General features: G+C 42.4%; 1 protein-coding gene across 7 annotated transcripts in view; it reads right to left on the bottom strand.

The window, feature by feature from the left end:
• Positions 1 to 20,877, bottom strand: part of DIXDC1 (DIX domain containing 1) — a 74,071-nt gene that overhangs the window by 49,874 nt on the left and 3,320 nt on the right. For 2 of the 7 annotated variants that reach the window (XM_079929117.1, XM_079929116.1), the window contains exon 1: positions 14,104 to 20,314. The exons of 4 other annotated variants lie outside the window; for them this stretch is intronic. In XM_079929117.1, coding sequence (XP_079785243.1) covers positions 14,104 to 14,163 — 60 coding nt within the window. In that variant the 5' untranslated portion in view covers positions 14,164 to 20,314. Of the gene's footprint in view, positions 1 to 14,103; positions 20,315 to 20,877 lie in introns of those variants that run through there. One more of the 7 variants, XM_079929112.1, reaches the window with a different exon arrangement.

Below are 20,877 nucleotides of genomic sequence, written 5' to 3'. Positions count from 1 at the left end.
TAAAAAGGCACATTAAGTAGATAGCTTTATCATATATTGCCAAAATCCCTGCCAAAAGCATTGTATCCATTTGCATTCCCAACAGCAATGCAAGAGACTGCATTTTCCCACAGCCTTGCCAACAGAACATGTTGTCATACTTTTAAATTTTTGCCAGTGTGACAGATAGGTGAGAAATTGTATCTCAGTGCTGTTTTAATCTTCATTTCTTTAGTTATGAGTTTGAACCTCCTTTGGTAGGTTTAAGAATTCATTTTATATTCTTATCTTTTATATCTTTTTTATATCTACATCAATTGTCTGTTCACATCTCTTTCCCATTTTTCTATCAAAGTGTTTGGTCCTTTGTGCCTCCATTTTTAAGGGTTCTTTATATATTAGGAATGTTACCCTTTTGTCTTTGACATATGTTGCAGAGATTTCCCAGTTTGTCAGTCATCTTTTGACTTGGTTTATGGTAGTTTTTTGGCCATGAAAAGGTTTTCATTTTTATATAATCAAATTTACTGATATTTTATTTTATTGCCTCTGAATTTTGAGTCATGGTCAGAAAGCCTTTCCCTACACTTGAGGTGAAAGAATTCACCTCTGCTTTTTTCTAGTTCTCATATGGTTTCAAAATTGTTTACATTTAGATCCCTGATCCATTTGGAATTTATTCGTGTATGATATGAGATATAGATACAATTTATCTTTTTTCAAATGGCTACCCAGTTGTTCCAGCACCATTTACTAAAAAGACACTCTTTACCCCAGGGATTTGAGATGCCACCTTTATCATATACTAAATTTACAGAGTTTAGGTTTATTTCTGGACTTTGTATTCTATATCACTTGTATATTTGTTTATTCATGCACCAGTACCAAAATGTTTTATTTGTAGAGGCTTTATAGTATATTTTAATATCTGGTACTAGTCCCTCCCCCTTGAAATTTTTCTCTTTTTAATGTTTTCTTGTCTATTCTTGCAAATTTATTTCCCCATACGAACTTCCATAAAGCCTGTCAGAATTTTTATTGGGATTATATTACATTTATAAATTGACATAGCCAGAACTGTTACCTTTATGATGTTGAATCACCTATTCAGGAATAGGGGGTGTCTTTCCATTTGTTCAAATGTGTCTTTCAGGAGTGTCTTAAAGTTTTCCTCTTGTAGGTTTTATACATTTCCTGTTAAGTTCACTTCTCAGTATTCAATTCTTCTTTATTGTGATTATAAATGTGGTTTTCTCTACCATTACATTCTGTAATTGGTTACTCTTTGTGTATGTGAAAGCTGTAGGTTAATTTTATATCCTGTTACCTTATCTTCTATTGTTTGTTTTATCAGTAATTCTCAATGCTTTCCAGGATTACTGTCATATCATCTACAAAAAGAAATAGTTTTACTTCTTTACTAAGCCTTGTGCCTCTAATCAATTTCTAAATACCCCTGGTACAATGTTGACCAGTAGTGGAGATAGTGGGCATCCTTACCTGTTTCTGGACTTAGAGAAAATACTTGTAGTGTTTCCCAATTTAGAAAGTGACTGGTTTTTAGGAATAAGGTATGTGTGTGTATATATATATATTTATTTATTTATTTCATCATGTTAAGAAAGAATCCATCAAGTATTCTTTTCTTTTTATTTTTTCGACTTCTTTGGGGTTTTGTTTGTTTGTTTATTTATTGATTTTTGGCTGCGTTGGGTCTTTGCTGCTGCACGTGGGCTTTCTCTAGTTGCTGCAAGCAGGGGCTCCTCTTCATTGTGGTGCACAAGCTTCTCATTGTGGTGCACAAGCTTCTCATTGCGGTGTACGAGCTTCTAGCTTCTTGTTGCGGAGCACAGGCTCTAGGTGCATGGGCTTCAGTTGTTGTGGCATGTGGGCTCAGTAGTTGTGGCATGTGGGCTCAGTAGCTATGGCTTGCAGGCTCTAGAGCACAGGCCCCGTAGTTGTGGTGCAAGGGTTCTAGAGCACATGCTCAGTAGTTGTGGCGCACAGGCTTAGCTGCTTCGCAGCACGTGGGATCTTCCCAGACCAGGGCTGGAACTCACGTGCCCTGCATTGGCAGGCGGATTCTTAACCACTGCGCCACCAGGGAAGTCCCTACTTTTTTGTTTTATTTTTATCACACACTATAAAATACAGGGCATGCTACACAATACACTGCATAACCTTCTAGCAGGGGTAGACAAGCGTAACTGAGTTACTTTTCATCCATCAGGAAAATGCTTCCTTAATCAATGTTCTCCAAACCCTTTAACACATAGTAACGATTAACTCCAGAGATGCGCCTATGTCTTTCCATCAAGTTCCACTGATACGAATAATGGGCAACCATTTTTTCCTTGCCCCTGTTAGTGAACCTGTGGATGCGCGCAGTGGCCTTTCGCAGTTTGAACAAGCACATGGTAATGATGGCGATCCCAGAGTGAATCTCGAACCACATCTCGATGCCGTTACCAAGCAAGTCTTATTTTCTTGAGTGGTTTTATAAGGAACGGGTGTTAAATTTTGATGAAAGTTTTGTCAGCATTTATGGAGATAATTCTATGATTATTGTTCCTGAGATCTAGTATATGTGGATTTCCTAATAATGAACCTACCTTGCATTCCTGGAGTTAATCCTATTTGATCATAATAATTACATTTTTAGTGTGGTTTTGAATTTTGTTCGCTAATAAAATATTTACTAGTGCTATATTAGTACTATATTTGTTGTACTTTTTCATGGGTATTCACAAGTAATATTAGTCTGTAGTTTTCTTTTTTGCACTACCATGTAGGTATATTCATAAAATGAAGCAGGAAGTTTCTCCTTATTTTCAATCCTCTGACATCATCTGTAGAGCACTGGGACTGTCTGACGAGTGGAGGTTTGGTAGAGTTTCCCTGTGAAATAATCTCTGCCTGGTACATTTTTTGAGGAATAGGAATAGTTCCTTATTAAGGTTCTCTATTTCATCTACAGAAATTGGTCTGTTTAAATATTCCATTTCTATCAATTTTAGTAATCAGAATTTCCCTCAGAAATTATCAACTTCACCAAAGTTTTAAAATTTATTTGTACAGACCTGCAAAGACTGTTACAGTTTTTTCTGTTTCAAGGATTACTTCTCCACTCTCATTTCTTATTTTGTATATTTGTGCTTTCTCCTTTTTTCTTCCTCATTATGTTTATTTTCATCATCTTATTTTGTCTATTTTTACAAATGGTTTCAAGAATTATTGCTATTCTGGACTAAATCCCTCTAAAACCATAATATCTAGAACCAAACCCAATACTCTGGCTATAAAATCAGACAAGATGTTTCACATTCTTTTCTCCTTCTCTTCCCCTTCTTCCTCCTCCTCTTCTTCTCCTTCTTTTTTTGTTACCACCTCACATAGTTGACTCAGTGCTATCAACCAAACCTCTAAAAATTTTTAACACATTCTGCTGTGAAGCCAGTCTCCTCTATTTCCATTCTTGTATAACTGGTCTTCTTGACGCATATTTATCTTTAACAAATTTCAACTGGTTAGATCCCATCTCACAAGATCCTTCCAGACCCTGTCATTTCATGTATTCATTTATTCAAATCAACCAACATTGCCAGGCATTGTGCCAGGCCCACTGATTACAGGCATATAAATAACTCTAATACAAAATGATTACTGCAACAATGGAGAAGTGTTAAAAAACGCTATCTATGCACAGAAGGAGCAACAGGATGGAAGGATGAGGCTATTAGGGAAAGATCAAGAGGAAAGAAGACATTTGTCTGGTTCTTTAAGGATATTTGCCAATTGGAGAAGAGTAGAAGGGTATCCTAGTGAGCAGTAATAAAAAAAAAAAGAAAGAAAGAAAGAAAAGAAAAAGAAAGGAAGAGCCTGAAGGCATATGGTATCTTGGAGGAACAGCCAGTTAACAAATCAGTGTGTGGGCAGAGGTGTAAGTGGCAGGCAATGATTTTGGAGAAATAGGTCAGCACAAAACCTACCAGAACTTAGACTTAAAGCCTAAAGAGCTTCAAAAGGAAAGCATGGAGTTTTGGAACAGGAGAGTGAAACGGTGAGACATGTATCTTAGAAAGGTCACTCTGGACACAGCAGAACATGGGACAGAAAGAGCAGCATCCAGGCAATAATTCAAGTGAGAGAAGATGAAGACCTAAACTGAAGCAGTACAGTCAGAAAAGGACAAATTACAGAATTAAGTCAGCGATGACTGACAGGAGGTAGGCAGTGACGAAAAGAGAGAGTCCAAAACGTCATACGTGTGTGTGTGTACATATGTGTGTGCATATAGATTTATACAGTTGACCCTTGAACAACATGGGTTTGAACAGTGTGCATCCAATTATAAACAGACTACTTTCTTTTTTTTAACCTTTTTATTAATTTGTTTTTTTATTGCAGTATAATTGATTTACAATTTTTTTTTTTTTTTTGGCTGTGCTGCGCAGCTTGTGGGATCCCAGTTCCCCAACCAGGGATCGAAGTTGGGTCCTCAGCAGCGAAAGCACAGAGTCTCAACCACTGGACTGCCAGGGAATTCCCTACACAGATTCTTTTCAAGAGTAAATACGACAGTACTATAATGTCTGTGGTTAGTTAATGCAGATGTGGAGGGACTGTGGGCCTCCAAAGGGCTACCTATAAGTTATATGCAGTTTTCCCACTATGCGGAGGGTTGGCGCCCCTAACCCCCATGTTGTTCAAGAGTCAAATATGTAAATATTTATCCCCCCCTTCACGCTGATTAGAGATGTGGAACTACTATTACCATATGACAGGTGTGGAAACCACGGTTCAGAGCAACAAGCCCAGGGTCACAGGGCTGGTAAGCGGCAGAACAAGGATCTCAACCCAGTGCTGACTCCAAATCCTGGGATCTACAACACCCACAAAAGTAAGGTGAACCATAAGAAGTTATTTGGCAAGAAAGGGAGTGGAGAGAGAGGGCACTGAGGGAAAGAAGAGAATGAAAATGCACTGAGTGCCCATCCGTGTCAGCCACTGAATGAAGCTCTTTGTATGCATTATCTCCTTTAATCATCATATCCAGTCATTAAAATCGATTTTATTAGCCCCATTTTTCATGTGGAAAACCTTGCTCAAGATCACAGTGCTGACAAGTGGTGAAAATGGAATTTGAACCCACCCCATCTTACTCTAAAGAATGTATTATTTCTACTACAGCAAAGAAAGCATACAATGAGAGAAAAGGAAGGAATGCTCAGGTCAGAGGCTGGGGTATATCAACATCAAAGGGACAAGTGAAGTGAGCAGCAAAAAAAATTCTTTTAGGGAGTCCCCTGGTGGCCTAGTGGTTATGATTCTGGGCTTTCACTGTAGGGGATCGGGTTCGATCCCTGGCTGGGGAACTGAGATCCTGCAAGCCTCGCAGCGTGGCCAAAAAAAAAAAAAATTATTTTAGAACATGCAATCAGAGAGACAGGCGAAGAATCAAGAGAAAGTGTTATGTGGGAATCCAGGACCAGAGAATGTTAGGACGGGTGGTCAAGAAGGTCAAATGCTATAGAAAAGTCAGGCTGAGGACTGGAAAACCCATTTCATTTACATTTAAGAGGCTTTGGTGACCTTTTTGAGAACTGATAGCATGCACGGTGGGGTGAAAAGTCAGATGGCAGTGAACTGAGAAGACCTCAGGAAGGAGGAAAACAGAAATGGTGAGAGGAGGAGAGAGGGTATTTGCTGGAGAGGAAGGTGGGAAGGAATGAGGGTTTTTTAGGATGAGAGGACATTTGCAGGCTGAGATGAGGGGTTAGTGAAGCAGAAACAGATACAAGGGGAGGAGCATGAATGAGGAGGGAAGAGGGCCACTTCCTCTGATGATGATGAGAGGCAGGATAGGTACCTCTGTGGGGAGACGGGGAGGTGGGGAAGACGGCAGCTGAAGGAGCTCAAATCCAATTGCCCCTCTATCCATTATAAAGTAGGCACGTCTACCTGTTGAGAGTGAAAGGGATAGGGAGAGTGATGGAGGCTTCAGGAAAGGGACCCTGTGGGAAGCTGGAAAGAGCTAAAGATTTCCTGGCAGCACCAAGGACTCAGCTGGGGCTGGAAATCATAATTTTGTAATTGAATCAACCCGCAAGGTTCTGTGTTTCCTCTAGAAGTGCTCAGCAGGCCTGGGCCCTGAGTGGAGGAAACCAGAAATAGGCTAATGTAGGACCAGAACTGGTCAGAGGAGAGGCAGAGATCGCTAAGGCAAAGGAAGTGAGGATGGTGATGAGAGTGTATTTGAAGGGATTGATCGTGGAATCTGCACCTGGCAGAAGAAACTAAATGAAAGCTGATAAACTGAGAAGATGGAGAAGAGTAAGGAGAAGAGAACTTGATGCGATTGAAAATAAGTTTCATGGGAATGGAGGAGTGTGGAAATTGGGGCTTTGAGCACCAAGTGGAGTTTCAGAGTTCAGATTTCAGGGGTAGGGCAATTCTGTGGAATAAGATGCAGGATGTGGCCTCAGTACGTGCCCTTAGTGAAGTGGCACAGAGGGGGACAATCATTGCAGTGGGGATGGTCAAGGAATTACAAGGCAGGACTGTCTTCATCATGGATCCTGAAGTCATTCCAGAAGAGTGGTAGATGGTTAAATCCTGAGGATATTTACTACTCTGCCCAGAGTCATGTGATTTTTAAAACTGATAAGCATGTCTTCAGTGCAATCATTGATAAAAAATTTTAGTTGGGGCTTCCCTGGTGGCGCAGTGGTTGGGAGTCCGCCTGCCAATGCAGGGGACACGGGTTCGTGTCCCAGTCCGGGAAGATCCCACATGCCGCAGAGCGGCTGGGCCCGTGAGCCATGGCCACTGAGCCTGCGCGTCCGGAGCCTGTGCTCCGCAACGGTAGAGGCCACAACAGTGAGAGGCCCGCATACCGCAAAAAAAAAAAAAAAAAAAATTTTAGTTGAAGAAAGGCCTTTGTCATGTCACTACTATGTCTGCATGTTGATCTGTTAAGTGGCATCTAACAAAGAGATCAGAGATTCACGCGTGAGTGGGACTATTCTTGTCCACAGGTTAAGGGTCACATTGACTTCAGGTCTCGGCCTCTCGCTTTAAATCTAACTTGGGAGCCAACCACTAAACCAAGCCTCAGTTTGTCTCCTCTTTGACTTGAAGATTCCTGTACTTCTCACCTAGGGGGCAGGCAAGACCTAGTTCTTGCTATAAACGCCTGCTGCTGGCTCTGAAAAAAATTGATTTGAAGGACAAAGTAGACACTTATGAGGACCAACCACACCACCCACTTTCCTTCCCCACAAAGATGTTTATCTTAAAATAGGCCTGTGGTGCAAGCCCAGGCCCTGAGTAGCTCTGCTGCTAGGTTTTACAACTGACTACACCTGCTCCTGCAGCAGATGAAATAACATGTGCTTTTTGTAAGAGGCTGTTACCCTCTGGGGTGTTGGACTAGTAGTTTTATTCTTATTTTCCTCCTCCTCCTTTTCGCTTCATAATCTTTTTTCAAATTATAACTTCTATGAACTCCAGATATGTAGAATAGGGAAAAGCAGAGCTTCTCTGTTAGGGCTGGGGTGGGAATCCACAGGTCAGTTCACTTACTTTCTTTTTCTCTGACTCCACCCACCCCCCACCCAGACCCCCAGACATCTGAAATAACTCCTTAGGGCTTCTTTCAGCAGCCGGGGGAAAAAAGCACTGCATTTTGTTTCCTTCTAGCACTGTCATTTTGTAAGTCTATTATTCAGTGAAGACAAGATGCAACAGGTTCCAAAATATGAAAGTATCTTGGTTATTAAGAAATATATCTTGAAAATGCCCCCCAGTTCTTGATGTGTTTCCAACAGCAGCTGGAGAAGCACAGTAGGACCACAGTCAGGTTCAAATCAGGCCCCTGGGGGTGTTGTAGCTCACAGCTCTTGGGGTAGCTGCCCAGCTCACAATAATTCCCTTCTCTAGAAACACGCCCCCTCTGCAAAAACAGTGGTGGGCCCCAGGACCAGCTGGTATCATGTAACCCCATCTACTGGCCACAGGTGACTGGTCTAGCTGAGTTGATTGGTCAAATCCAGCCAATCCCTGGAATTTTTTGATCTGGCATTTAGGAATCGAATCAGTTTTCTCTCTCTGTCTCTGACAAAGTTGTAAGATATAAAAGTTGGATGTTGCCATAAGCCATGTTGCCCACCTGAGAGAAAAGTCATTTGTAGTGAGAAGGAAGCTACCCACAGAAAGAACCAGAGATAAGAGACAGAGAGCAGAGAGAGAGATCCTGCCAGTGTTTTGAGATCTTGATTTTCATTGTTTCTGGGACACAGCCCAATCCTTGCACTTTCCATGGTTTAGTTTTTCAGCCTTTTCCTTGGATTCCATGAGTCAGTAAATTCCACTTTCTATCTCTGCCATTTCAAGATGGGTTCTTGGCACTTTACAACCAAACTAATAAAGGAAACAAGACAATCCAACAGACGATGTCAGCGGCAGCACGGAAGTAATCTCAGTCCAGGATTAACATCTCTCATTTGTTCTGGGGAAGCTAGAAGGATGCCTGTGCAATCCAGAAGTTAAGAAAGACAGAGTTTTTATGACAATCTGAGTCAGGCCTCAGGGGGAGGAAAAGTAGACATAGCAATAGTCAAAACTGTGTGAGCAGGATTTTGCGTTGATGAGACTGGACCGCTAAAGCTGTGAGAGCCGTGGTAATACCAGGGAGCGGCTGGAGGTATCTCCATCAGCTTCCTCCAGGTCACTCCAAAACCGAACAAGAATATGAGATAAAACTCTTCCAGAACAGACAATTCTGTCCACATTCTTCCTTTGTGCAAGGAAGCTTTCTTGTCACCAAATGTAACTTTCTTTCTGTTTTTCTTTGGGACCTGAACTTCCTTCCAAACAAGTCTGTAAACCCAGCCTCTGCTCTCTATCTACTCTAAGCCTCTAGGTCAAAGAGAATTCCTGCAGGGGACTTATGCCATTAGAGTTGCAAAAGCACTGACTGGGCTTCACCAGGGAAGTCTGTGATACCTAGTGTTCCCAGTAGAGAAACATCCAAGGAGTTGGCTTTATGGCTCCCTGCTGGCCAGCAAGAAAGACAAACGTGAAAATCAGGGCTGGAGAGAGAGCTCAGGAGGAGGCCTGAATGGCTCAGGAAGGAAATCAGTACTACAGTGAAACCAGATACCTGTTTAGAACGCTGAGACCCTCCTCCAGCTGCAGAAGATGAGATGGGGGTGGAGACATTGCTGAGAAACTGAGAGGAAGGCAGGAGGTTTGGAAACCTGGAGTTATTACTGGCCTAAATTCTCCCAGTAAAAGAATGCAATATTGTATTTCTTTTCTATTAACTCTTTCAGGCCTTTACTGAACCAGGAAAAGCTATTCATTGAACCTGATGGGTAATCACTTAAAAATAAAGTTAGTAAGTAAAAATATCATTAAATGTCTTCTTCCCTGTATGGGCAGAGCTCTTTGTATTCCTGTTCAGCCCAGTGGTCAAAGAATAATGATATGATGAAATCTGAAAACATACCATCTCCTAACCTTATTTTAACATTTCCATTAACTGTGAGTTCAACAAACACTCTGTTTCTTCATGAGTACATGTTACAAGGTAAGTCCTCAAAAAATGCCTGTGAATGAATGAATGAAGTATCACTGTATGGTCTACGAGTGTCCCTTATAGAAACAGAGCATGGAGCCCACCGTTAGGGCCTTTCGGACTGGTTCCCTACCCCCTTACCATACCTCACCACTGAAGGTTATGTCCATGACCACTCGAAGGGGGCCTGGTTTAGAGATAACAAATTAGGAAATACACTCAGGAAAACGTTAGTTGGAATCTTTGGTTCGCACAGCCTAGACAACAAGGCCAGTCAAGGCGGCTGAAGCACTTCCAATGCTCCCCAGCCTCTCTGAACTGCCCGGGGGAGTGGCACCTGGCAAACCGCACCCTATCACTGATCCACATGCCTGGCCAGGCCATCACTCACCGCAAGGAACATAAAACTGCCTGACAGCTTGCTGCCAGGGAGCATCTGTTGAGCTGGCATTGACTTCTGTGGGAACAAAGCCAAGGAGCCTGGGTGAGGAGAGCAGAAATCAGCCAGGAGAGAAAAAAGAAGGCTAGGGGGTGTGGTGCTCTGCTACACTGAAGATTTAACAGGCCTTTACTTTCTATAGTAAATCACAGAGGAATGCATTGTGGAAATGACTGAGAGCCTCCGACTGGCCCATGCTGCAAATCCTCCTCCATGGAAGGCATGGGGCACTTAGGAGAGACGTGCCCTGCAGCTGCTCCACCTGCCAATCCCCTTCCTCACTCATTCTGTGTCCCCCTTATGGGCATGACACCACAGAAAGGCCCTTCCTGTATTTCTCAGGGCCTGCAGATGACGCTGAGGCAGATGACTCTCAATGTGGGATTTAAATTTCTATTTTTCTAGTTGGAGGGAAAATTGTAGGGAAAGTCTTCCAAGTCATCTGTTGGAATGGTTAAGGCTCAGAGAACTGATTTCCTGTCAACCAACATTTTAATAAACCATTCCCACAACTTCCAGTCCCTCAGGCCATTACACTGCAGCCGGGCACAAGCTGGCTCTGCCTGACAAGCAAGATTTCTGTATAGTCAGAATTTTCCCAAGTTTCCACTCTGAACACTTGCTCTATTTTCACTGGCCTGTGAGCGCCACTTGGGCACAGATTCTATGTTATTTGCCTTCTGTTTCCAGAGCTTGGCACAGTGCCTGGTAAGCACAGTAATTCAGTGACTGTCTATCGATTGAGTGTTTGCATGCATGTTTACCAAATGAGCAGGAAAAAAAAGTCTGGCTTCAGTGATCAGGTAGGTTGGTAAATATTTGGTGCTTTTCATGATATAATTAGCTGGAAGATCTCTCTTTCATCTCCCAAAAACACTATCTCTTTTATGACACTTAGCACATTAAGCACCCTTTATGGTTTTTTTCAGTACAACTATAAATCTCTCTCCCTATAAATTCATTGGCAGCAGGGACCAGGTGTTTTTCAATTATTTTATCTATCCCCTCACCCAGTAATGAACTAAATAACTAAGTGAATGAATGCTTACTGGCCAAACCATATTGTAGTCTCAGGTTTGTCAAAACCTTTCAACACAAGCACCAAAGTCTTTTTTAAAAGAAAGTTCAGCCCCCAGAAAAAACACTGGCACGTGAATCAAAGACAACATTCATATAACATCACTACCAAGAGGCAGAGAAAACAAATAAATAGCTTTGAGGCAGAGGCAGAATGGGGAAATTCTGACCGATAGAAAGCCTGGCCAGGCCCAGAACATAGGAGACAGGGGACGACAGCCAGGGTGAGCTACAGCATGAGGCAGTAGCCAAAACTTGTGGAGAATTCACAATGCAGATCTGCTGTATCAATAAAAGCAACTGCACTGACAGCACTGACATGGATCAATCCTGTGAGTAATTTGTTAGGTGTGTGGAGGCCAGGAAGGTGGAAGAAGACAGGTGGTAGAAGAAAGAAAGGAAGGTGGTAGAAGAAAATTCTGATGTGCATAGTCATCCATGAGTGGCAAGTGGACTGAGAACAGAGGCCAACAGTGGGTAGAGGGAAGCCTTGATCCAGAGGGCAGAGTTTCACTGCTGCAGGGTTCGCCTATAATTAACCAATTAGGGCCATAGCTTCATTTCCTGTGGCAGTTTTCTCTGCCATAGAGAATGAGGTCACAGCCCTAACCACATAGACCTATAAAGCATCTGGGTGATAAAGAACAGCTTCAGAGATGCCTGGCTCATTCCCAGGGGATGACTGGGTACGTAAGTGGTATGCTTTGCCCCAGTAGGAAGAGTTTCTCAGAGAAATTGAAGTGTATTCTGACATTAGCTTTTAAGTGCCTCTTTACACCCTTATCACATGACTCTAACAGAAGAGACTGAACATTACTGGATCTATTAAGCAACCCTAGAGGCTGGAATAGGTCAAACAGGGCCCCACTGACTCTGAAATGACCAACTGTACCATTATTCAGTAGCACTATGTGTGATCCCATATGAGAAAAGCATTATTTAATATAATTTATTATGTATATGAAAGAATTATTTAAACTGTAAGGAATCATTGAGATTAAACATATTACTATTATTTAGACAGTGTCAATTTCTCAGAGAAAGCGAAAGTACCTATTGGCTATCAGAGTTCAAATCTACTAAGAAAAGGGAGTGGACTGTACATTAGCCTGTGGAGGGCATGGAGGGAAGTTTACAAGATGGGTAGAAAAATCCAATGTCAGAGAGGGAAGAGAGGCATTACTGCATTATTCTAAAGATGAATTAATTATAAAGTTGTCTGTTGTTTTTATGAAGACTCTATTACCACCACAAAAAGAAAACTCTCCCACTCTCCTTTTCCCTTATATTTTATAAGAATTGGGTGTCAGGAGACATTTATGGAAGCACCAAAGCGTGAGAAAGAGAAAGACAGTCTAGCCTCTTGGTTTACCTGGCTCTTCAGCTGAAAGGTTTGGAGGTGAAATGAGCAGAAGGCAAAGACTAGGACTCACTCTGTGCGGGTTTCCTCTTCCTAATAAGATAGTGGAACCTGGTCCCTGGGGACTGACTGACAAAAATGGGAGACTATAAGATGGCCTAAGGAGCTTCTATGAGGCTCAAGACCAGGGGAGGCCCAAAGGCAGAGAGTGAAAAAAGAATACTGGAAGCACTCAAAAAGGTGGCTTCCTGGCTCGTCTGTGTTTCAACTCTCAGACTGTAGCTCTTTGTTAACAATCCCCTTCCACGTGTTCAAAGGGGAATGACGCAAAGATGAGGACCCGCGCAGTGCAGATGGGACACAAGCTCTACCCTTCAGCGAAGGCTGTGACACCCCTCAGCCAAAGGAAAATTCTGTCTCAGTTGGTTAGGTTGGGACAGCATGTGTGCAGTTTTCCTCTCTGTGTCAGGAAAAAGGCTGGGGCACAGGGGCCAGGAATGGGGAAGGATCTGAGGCAGGTCAGGCTGCAGAGCTTCTTAACTAAAAACAGGAATTAAGGAAAGAGTCTGTAGTGCAGATGTAGAAAGAAAATCTTATACACAAATTCATGAGAATGGTTACCTCCAGGGAAAAGGCCAGGATGGCAGGGTGGCCAAGGCACTCGGTCTTGCCTGCAATGTTCATATTTAAGAAGAGAATGTATTCATATGTTAACTGCTTAACAAAAAAACACACTTTAAAAAAACTTAAACTTAAGAAAGAGCGACATAAAGGGAAGAGAGGGAGAGGGAGAAAGGAAGAAAGACACAACTAACAGTCCAGCTCTCCTCGTAGGGGTCTCCCTGGATGCTGGGATAAGGCAACCCAAGGGGTGGGGTGCAGAAGCAGTGGAAGACATACGGAGCAAATTGCAAGGGGCAAAGGTCCTAAACCAGAATGTCCGGAGTCACAAGAGAAGAAAATGGAATAAATAACAAAATTCTGAGAGAAAACATTGAAGAGAAAAAGACTCCCCGCCAGCCCTAGCCCATACTGCCTGTCAGATTGAGGCCTCAGTTTCCCACTCTCACACAGAAAGGAACAAACACTGCTCCCCTGAATTGGGCCCAGAAACCTCTCTCTCCTCCTAGGTCCTGTCTGCCAATCACACCCGGGGTTGTTGGAGAAATGTACTGCCCTAGATTTAGAAAGAGATGTGAACATGAAGCAGGCACTTCCTGTGGACCACCTACTCACCCTGCCCCCTCTCAAACTTTCTACCAATGCAATGACACCCCACCCTCCCTTGGCTCACCCACTTAGCTCCTGAAACAGAATGAGCACCTCTGCCATATATTCACAGGCTTCCTGGGGATTTCCTTAAGGCAAAGCCTGGGGAGACAGGAGACCACTTCCTTTGGAAGGAGATGACCTCTGAATTTGTGGTCCTGTCTTCTGGGCTCAGGCAAGCTACCAGGGAAGGTCATCGCCCAGCTCAGCTGGAAGTCGGCCCTTTTGATTTCACCAGGCTCGTCTGTACCGTACCCACCACCTTAGCTTCCTTAGGGCTCTGTGGGGGGTTTGTTCTGGGGTCCCGGTGAGGATGGGGGCAGAAGAGGACCCCTCCCAGAGACTAGGCGGGAGGCGCTAGGGCAGGGGAGCTGGGGTGCGGGAGGAGCGGACAGTTACCTCATTGAAGCCCTCCTGCAGGACGTCCAGTAAGTTCCCCCGGGTTAGGCAGGCTAGCATTGTTCCTGCCGGGCCCCCGGGGCGGGGTCTCCGGGCCCGGCGGCCACCGCCTCCTTCTCCCTGTGCACACAAAGACTCTCGGCTCAGCTCATTGGGATGTCTCCGGAGTCCCGCATGCCACTTACTGGAAACCTAGACCCGGGCCAAACTAGCGGCTTCCACTGGGCATGCTCGCACCCTGGCTCCGCAGGAGGGGCCCGGGCGCTGTCGCGGTTCCTATAGAAACTGCTGGGCGCGCACCCAGCGGAGGGGCGCTGGCTGGGGGCCCCCTGCCCGGCGTGCGTCAAGGAGAGCCACGCGGCGCGCACACACACGCACACTCTCACACACCGGGCCGGGGGATGGGCGTGTGTGCGTACGCTGCACGCACACACACACACACACACACACACACACAACCAGGCTGGCCTGCCGGCGTGTGTATGTCCATGTCCTGTGCGCGCGCGCGCGCGCGCACACACACACACACACACACATACACGCACACATACAGACACACACAAGTTCTGATGACTTAAGGCCTCAAGTGCCCCACCACAAGGTGGGTAGGAAGGGGAGTGAATCATAAGATTATTTTTTCCCCCAGACTAGCTGAAAATAGCAACCTTTTTCCACATGGGGCCTGGACAGTGAAGTTAGGCTAAAGAAGGGGAAACAGAAAGGAAAGACACAAAAAGAGGATGGAGAGAGCTTTAGTTATTGATGGTATTAGGGTACATTTAATAAAGTAGTACTAAACCAATCACAGGATCACAACAGAAACATCAAGGGTGAACCAAGGATGAACAAGGTTTTACCAAAAAACCTGTCTTTCTTTTTCAAATGACTGCTAAAATGTAAAACCCATATTTTAAATGAGTTTTAAATTAATTAAATGGGTTTTAATGAAAATGGGTTTAACTGCAAAATGTCCTGGTACTTTTGAAAGGGTTAGGTAAAAGCTTCCTCAAGTGACACAGAGAGCTATTCCCCTGTTTTTAGTTATTCCAGTCACAGTCATATTTATTTTTAAAAATACTAATCATCTTTTCTCTCAGTGCACACCCTTGTCTCTATAGGAAAACTGGAAGCTGAAAGAACACCCGTATTATGTTACACCTCGTGATCCCAGATGGGCAGAAGGGTTTACACAGTGTTAAGGCGTGCAGAAGGTCAGGCCTCGCCCAAGGACACAGCTGGACAGTGACAGAGGCTATTTGAGGAGCTAGGACTCTACACTGGTGATTTTGCAAAAGGCCCAGATTCCCTCCCCAAATCCCATTAGTACCTTAGGACGAAAAGTCAGTCATGGCTCTTGTTCAACCTAACTGACCTCCTCCTCAGGTCACTAGAAAAGAAGAAAATCCTTATCCAAAGCAGCTGGAACTAACCACATCTGCCTGAATGTCTAAAGCTGCTAAGCACAAAGAGAAAAGACACCCCTCCCTCTGACCACTGCAAAGAGGAAGCAGAAGTCAGCCGAGGTGTTAAGTGGCTGCTGCTGGTTGAATGCTGTGGGTTCAATTCTGGCTAAGGCTGGGGAAAAGCCATGACACCTACTCAGACTGAACCCGAACAGCCCACAAGTCAGAAGACCACTGTCCTTCATCCTCTAGATGGGGAATTTGGTTGCCAAGAACTCCCCTCGCGGCCACCACAGTTCATGGTGTAACACCCTCAGTTGAGTCACTAACCCATGTTAATGCAACAAGGCCCCTTTTAAAGAGAATTGTGAAACTCCCAAGAGTATAAAGTTGTATGCAACACATCTACATACTTAGTGATGCAAGTCCAGAACACCCAGTTGGTGGATCCCCGGATAAAGGATTCTGATTGGTTGACAGCCCATCATGCTTTGGATACAGCATAAAATATTGAGACATCAGAGGGAGGTTCTGCTGACAGTTATCTATGCCAAGAGGTCACTGTTTCTCAAACAACAAGCTATTTATCAAAGTAGGACCTGTGAACTCAATATTCCTGGGGCAAGACATTAAATCACTGAATTTTAAAGCTCCAAAAAAAGATCTCATCTGGCCCAACTCTCTCATCTCACAGATGAAGGAACCAAGGCTAGCAGAGGGGCTCACAATCACTTAGCAAGTCAGTACAGGAGCTAAGATCTGAACCAAAGGCCTCTGAGGCCCAGTACTATGCTGTTTGCCCTATGCTGGAGGAATTAGAGAGAATTGTGGTAAATAGATACAAGATCTATTATAGGGCATATGATCCAAGACTACTATTCCTTGGAAGTCTATAATAATACCAACCACATATTCTACAGCAAGAGTATCCAATAGAACTTTGTGTGATGGTGGAAATGTTCCATATCTGTGCTGTCCAATCCAGTGGCCACGAACCACAGGTGGCTAATGAAAACTTGAAATGTGGCAAATGCAAGGTTGGAACTAAAATTGACATGGCATTTAATATTAATTCATTTAAATTTAGGTAGTACAATTCCAAAATATTCTGTTCCATTGTCCCCACACAACTACTGGAATGTTCCAAAAATTATAATATGTTCACATAGAGTCTGCCGCTCAGACTTGGAAAAAGCAAAAAATTCTTGTTGGACCAGATAATCCCAATTATTTTTTTTCCTCAAAACATATGTTCACCATACTTATCATGGTCTGACTTAGAAAGTGACCCAGGTAAAGAATTAAGCTTTAGCTCTAAGCAGAACTAACATTTACTATTCCTTCTATCCTCTCCATCTCACCCTATTGTGATATCAACACAAGAGCTGGGAGAATCAGTGGGTTAGCTAAATTACCTAGGAATAACTAGGACAATGATCTGCATCCTGTAGTGCCCCAGCCAGGGAAAACTGCAAGCCAGTCCAGTAGCTGGAACCACTCCCGCCGCTACAGGCCTCTTGTTCACTCTGCCTGGAGCAGAGGCAAAGAGTCCAAGCAAGCTGCTTTCTGCATATCTCTGTCATACTGCCTGGTTTCTGAAATTATACCAAGCTTCCTCAGTCCTGCATTACTTTAACAATAAAGGCAATGGATAAACAAGATCCTACTGTATGGCACAGGGAACTATATTCAATATCCTGTGATAAACCATAACAGAAAAGAATATGAAAAAGAATGTGTAAATATACGTATAACTGAATCACTGCTGTACAGCAGAAATTAGCACAACATTGTAAATCAACTATACTTCAACAAAATAAAATTAAAAAAAAACAGTAAAGGCAGATACTTTCCTCACCAACTAAAAGCTACCCAAATATCTATCTACAAAAGTAATAATAGCAAAATTGAGCTCTTACTATGTGCCAAGCCCTGTACTCAGCACTTACATACATTAGCTCATGTGATGGTCACAGTTACCACAATCAGTAAGTTATTTTTATTGTCCCCACTTTACATACGCAGAAAGGGAGATCTGGAGGGTAATTTGCCCCAACCCCATAGCTACTAAGCAGTGAAGCCAAAGTCCAGGTTCTTAATCATTATGCAATATTTTTATATGATGTTACAGAATAGAAGAAACTCAGCATATGTTTTTAGTTGAATGAAAGAATGAGCCAATGGAGGAAACACTGGCAAACTGATTCGTCACTTCTATTAATACAGATAATAACATGTTAGCCTAAGTAAGACTTTGAACCTCAAACAAAACTGTCATTTGGTGAAAATATTGACTGACTTCTCCCTGCAGAGAACTAAGAAGTGTGAAATTCACACCTATGTAAAATTTAACACATCTATTATGGGCAATCATTAATAACTATCAGGAAGCAGGAAGGCAGTTTGAATAAACAAATAATTAAAATTGTCAATGTAAATATTTTAAATGACTCTCTGAAATAATTTCTCAGTCTTTTTCTGTTTTCTCACATTAGCAAGTTCCTTGGCAGTAACATATGTTTACAATTTCTATTGCATTTATCTTCAGAGACATCACCATAAATACATATACACAAAAGGGTTCACGTCCACCGGCAAAGGTCCCAAACGTGTCCTGGCTCCTAAACTGCTCTCTTTTGTCTCCAGGCTTTTCTGCCAGTCTGCATCCCTTAATCTTCCTTAGGCAACACATTCATCTTGCTGTTCAACTGCTCAAATGTCTTCAAACACTCCCTTTTCCTAGCATGTCAGATATAAATTCCTCATGCCCAGCTCTTAAGGCCTCCCCCCTCACTGCCTATGCTCAGTTCACAGGCTCTTCACCATTTCACAGATGCACAGGGCTCATTTTCACCTCTATACCTTCATGACTATCCCTCTGCCTAGAATGTCCCACACTTCTGCTTCAAATCTATTTACTCAAATCTTCACTATGCCTAGTTTAAGTTCCACTTCCTCATGGAACGCCTCTGACCACTCCTGAGTTTGTTAAAATCAAGACAGATCTGATCGTAATCTGTCTGGAACACCCACCTCTCAGATAACCGATGGTGCATCCCTGCTCTTCTTTCAGGTCTCCGCCCAAATGTGTTTATTCTGTTTGGCCTTCTCTGACCACTCTACTTAAAATGATACCACCTCCTCACCTCAGCACTCCCAAACTTCTTTGCCTGGTTTATTTTTATTTTCCTTCCTAACATTCATCACCATCTTGCATACTCTAATATTTACTTGTTTACTTGTTTATTGTCAGCCTCCCTTCTGCCCAGAATGTAAGCTGCATTAAGGGCAGGGAGTTTTGTATGTTTTGCTACTGATTTATCTCTAGAACCAAGAATATTTCATGGCATATAGTAGATGCTCAATAAATATTGGCTTCTTCTCCTTAAAAGTGATAGCATGCTATATACTGTATCATTTAGCACTTTATAGTTAATTTAGGAATGTGATTTTTTTATCTCTTTTACTGCATTTCCAAGACAAATATAAACAATTTCTGGTATTCTTCTATACTTTCCTCTCCTTCACCAATGCAGTCTTTGATTAAACATATATTAAATGTATACTGAGCACCTATTATATACAGCAGGTCCTATTCTTTTAGCAAAAACTTCAAGAAGTCACAGTTACACATAAATACACACACATACAAACACACAGAAGGGCAAGAAGACTAAAAGAAAGAATAGTAACAGGAAGACTAGTAAAACAGAGAATCCAATATTAGTATGTAGGAACAGAGTGTACAGGGTGATTGTGACAGACTGAGTGGGGAGAAAAAGGAAAAAAGAGACAGAATGGTGTGAGACTAGAGTAGGATGCTGCCAAAGTAGTCACCAGATGCTAGTGCTTAATATAAACTGTACCAAAGCAGATATGCAAATATATTCTACATGATTTTTTAAAATTCACATTTCAAACGTTATCTGTCAACTATCCCGTGGGTAAAAATTAGATTAGGACTAGCACCATCTGGTGGATATTTTGGAAGTAACCCTGAGTTTCTCTAAATAAAAACACCTGTAAATGCCCCCATGTCTCTGGACTGCCATTTATAATGTGTTAAGGTTCCACATGACTAATTATACTACCGTGAAATAATCTTTCTGCAGGACCCTGGGTCTCGTTGCAAGATGTAGCCAGATTTCTACCAAGGACCTTCCTATCTCCCAACTGACGTCGCTCTGCCTTCGGAAGGATGTATACAAAATCTGACACTGCAATTCTTCTTTTAAAAAGTAACATTACTTAAAATGTTCACAGCCTTTGACCTAGCATTCTACTTCTGGAACTCTATCCTGAGGGGAAAAAAGTCTTAAATGAGAAAATCAATTAGTTATTCACAAGGCAGGGAGGGGAATCTAAAAGTCCAACAACAAAGGAATGGTCAAGAAATTAACAGCCATAACAAAAAGAATAAAATACCTAGGAATAAATCTACCTAGGGAGACAAAAGACCTGTATGCAGAAAACTATAAGCCACCGTTGAAAGAAATTAAAGATGATACCAACAGATGGAGAGATATACCATGTTCTTGGATTGGAAGAATCAATATTGTGAAAATGACTATACTACCCAAAGCAATCTACAGATTCAATGCAATCCCTATCAAATTACCAATGGCATTTTTACAGAACTAGAACAAAAAATATTAAAATTTGTATGGAGACACAAAAGACCGCAAATAGCCAAGGCAGTCTTGAGGGAAAAAAACGGAGCTGGAGGAATCAGACTCTCTGACTTCAGACTATACTACAAAGCTACAGTAATAAAGACAATATGGTACTGGCACAAAAACAGACAAATAGATCAATGGAACAGGATAGAAAGTCCAGAGATAAACCCACACACCTATGGTCAACTAATCTATGACAAAGGAGGCAAGGATATACAATGGAGAAAAGACAGTCTCTTCAATAAGTGGTGCTGGGAAAACTGGACAGCTACATGTAAAAGAATGAAATTAGAACACTCCCTAACAGCATACACAAAAATAAACTCAAAATGGATTAGAGACCTAAATGTAAGACTAGACACCATAAAACTCTTAGAGGAAAACATAGGAAGAACATTCTTTGACATAAATCACAGCAAGATCTTTTTTGATCCACCTCCTAGAGTAATGGAAATAAAAACAAAAATAAACAAATGGGACCTAATGAAACTTAAAAGCTTTTGCAAAGCAAAGGAAACTATAAACAAGATGAAAAGACAACCCTCAGAATGGGAGAAAATATTTGCAAACAAATCAATGGACAAAGGATTAATCTCCAAAATATATAAACAGCTCATGCAGCTTGATATTAAAAAAAAAGCAACCCAATCAAAAAATGGGCAGAAGACCTATATAGACATTTCTCCAAAGAGGAC

This window comes from Stenella coeruleoalba (genome assembly GCF_951394435.1).
Source record: "Stenella coeruleoalba genome assembly, chromosome: 8".
NCBI classification, from domain to species: domain Eukaryota; kingdom Metazoa; phylum Chordata; class Mammalia; order Artiodactyla; family Delphinidae; genus Stenella; species Stenella coeruleoalba.
Note: the sequence above shows the minus strand (reverse complement) of the source record. Positions and strands in the feature narration are given on the sequence as shown.